The sequence below is a fragment of the Sinocyclocheilus anshuiensis genome, unplaced genomic scaffold (assembly GCF_001515605.1).
Source record: "Sinocyclocheilus anshuiensis isolate Anshui unplaced genomic scaffold, SAMN03320099.WGS_v1.1 scaffold267, whole genome shotgun sequence".
Taxonomy (NCBI): Eukaryota; Metazoa; Chordata; class Actinopteri; order Cypriniformes; family Cyprinidae; genus Sinocyclocheilus; species Sinocyclocheilus anshuiensis.
The window spans coordinates 2,385,071-2,386,900 of record NW_015552637.1 but is presented as its reverse complement, the minus strand read 5'-3'; the positions used below and the strand labels follow the sequence as shown (position 1 = coordinate 2,386,900).

At 33.7% G+C, this 1,830-nt stretch overlaps 1 protein-coding gene across 2 annotated transcripts in view; it reads left to right on the top strand.

The window, feature by feature from the left end:
* LOC107666814 (SWI/SNF complex subunit SMARCC1-like) overlaps positions 1 to 1,830 on the top strand; it is a 19,058-nt gene that overhangs the window by 5,440 nt on the left and 11,788 nt on the right. For both annotated transcript variants that reach the window (XM_016458270.1, XM_016458269.1), the window contains exons 12-14: positions 452 to 511; positions 606 to 643; positions 853 to 971. In XM_016458270.1, the coding sequence (XP_016313756.1) occupies positions 452 to 511; positions 606 to 643; positions 853 to 971 (217 nt within the window). The remainder of the gene's footprint in view (positions 1 to 451; positions 512 to 605; positions 644 to 852; positions 972 to 1,830) is intronic.

The window sequence follows — 1,830 nt, the reverse complement described above, 5'->3', positions numbered from 1 at the left end:
TGATAAGGCTGCCTCCTTAACGCACACCTAAAATTTGTGGATTTTTATTTTAAATTCGACAAATATTCGAAATTCGAAAAGAAAAATTGACAGCCCTATTGTACACTTGATCATAACCCTGGGTTACTTAGGGTAGCTTTTCCCTGTTAGTAGTAGTACGCTTAGTAAGTGACTTTGGGGGGGGACTACTGACTACTTGCTTGATTTAAATGGCTGAGCTGTCTCTTTTCTGATCTTTTTATTTCATAGTTCATAGCACCTTTTTTTTAAAAGCCCCTCTGGATGCATTGAAATTCAGTGCATGGCTAAAATAGACACTCTACTATTACAAGTTGCACCCTACTTTCATTGTCCTACTTTAGACTGAAAGCTTTTAAATTTTATTGTATTGGAATTGTCTGTCTGATACATCATCTGCTTTCCTAAATGTTCTCTGCCTTTCTGCTTGCAGTCAATCAGAAAAAGGACAGTGAGAACACGCCAGTGAAAGGCGGAACGGTTGCTGATTTGGGTGAGTATTTTGCTTCTTATTTGTTGTGGGTATGAATGTGATATCTTGTCAGAGGAAATGTAAATGATCGCATTAACTTTGTTTACCCTCTTAGATGACCAGGAAGATGATTCACTAGCATCTGGTGGCAAGGTAGAGTCTCTTCATATTGTAATCCAGTTATATTTTTGAAAAATTTCTCTCCATTATTATATCAGATGCACAGTATTTTGTTGAAAATAGCCCTTGCACTTTAGCTATAAATTCTTTTTTTTTAAGTAGTCTATCAATATATGACTTCAGTGCCAAGCCATTTATACAGTCAGATGGTTCTGAAAGTGTTTACGAATTGTAATTGACAGGAGGAAGATGAACAGGGCAAAATGGTGATTAATCGTCTGATTGACTCGGAGGACAACGTGACTGAACAAACCCATCACATCATTATACCCAGCTATGCTGCCTGGTTCGACTACAACAGGTATCAAATCCCTTCCACCACATGTTTTTCAGTGTCCTGAGAGCTTGTTTGGATGGAAGTAGTGTTATAGACCAGTGGTTCTCAACCTTTTTGACTTGTCCAACACAATATTTGAAGACTCTTCCTCATATATGCTGTGATATTTCTTCTGGTATGTTCTGATGTAATTATGATAAAGCTGCTTTTTTACAGTCTTTTTTTTTTTTTGGTCAATATTAAATGAACTGCAATTATTTCAAGAGCTGTTTTCATTAATAAAACAATACTCAATTTTAAAATGAAATAATTACATTTTATAATGAAGTGGTTTTACATTTTTAACAAAAAAATAGTATGAATTTTAATTAGAATTATTTAACTTTATAAAATAATTGAACTGAAGTCATCCCCTTGGAAGTTTACTGAGGCCCCCTAGTGGACCCCCGCACCTTGATTGAGAACCACTGTATTAGACCAGTGTTTCCCAACCTTTTTTCAGTCGCGGCACCCTTTGGAAATTTTAACAAACTTGTGGCACCTACAAAATTAATTTTGTCAAAATATTAAAATTTCTATCTTCGATATGATAATTTGAAAAGTATAGATATTCGGTACAACAGGGAAGAACTGCAGAATATAATGTCATACAGATATTTTTTATATTATTAAAAAGTTTTGTCCATCAATGGTGTAAAAAATGACAAGTAAGCAGTCAGTAATAAAATAAGAACAAATATTTTAATAAAAAAAACAAATAAAAATTTTTCAGGTAGATCTAACAGTAGGGTTAAGATATTTCACTTTGTTTTTATTTTTTACCAATTATCCAAATAATGTTTAGTCCTAGAAAGCTATTATTATCAGAACACACGAGCATAGC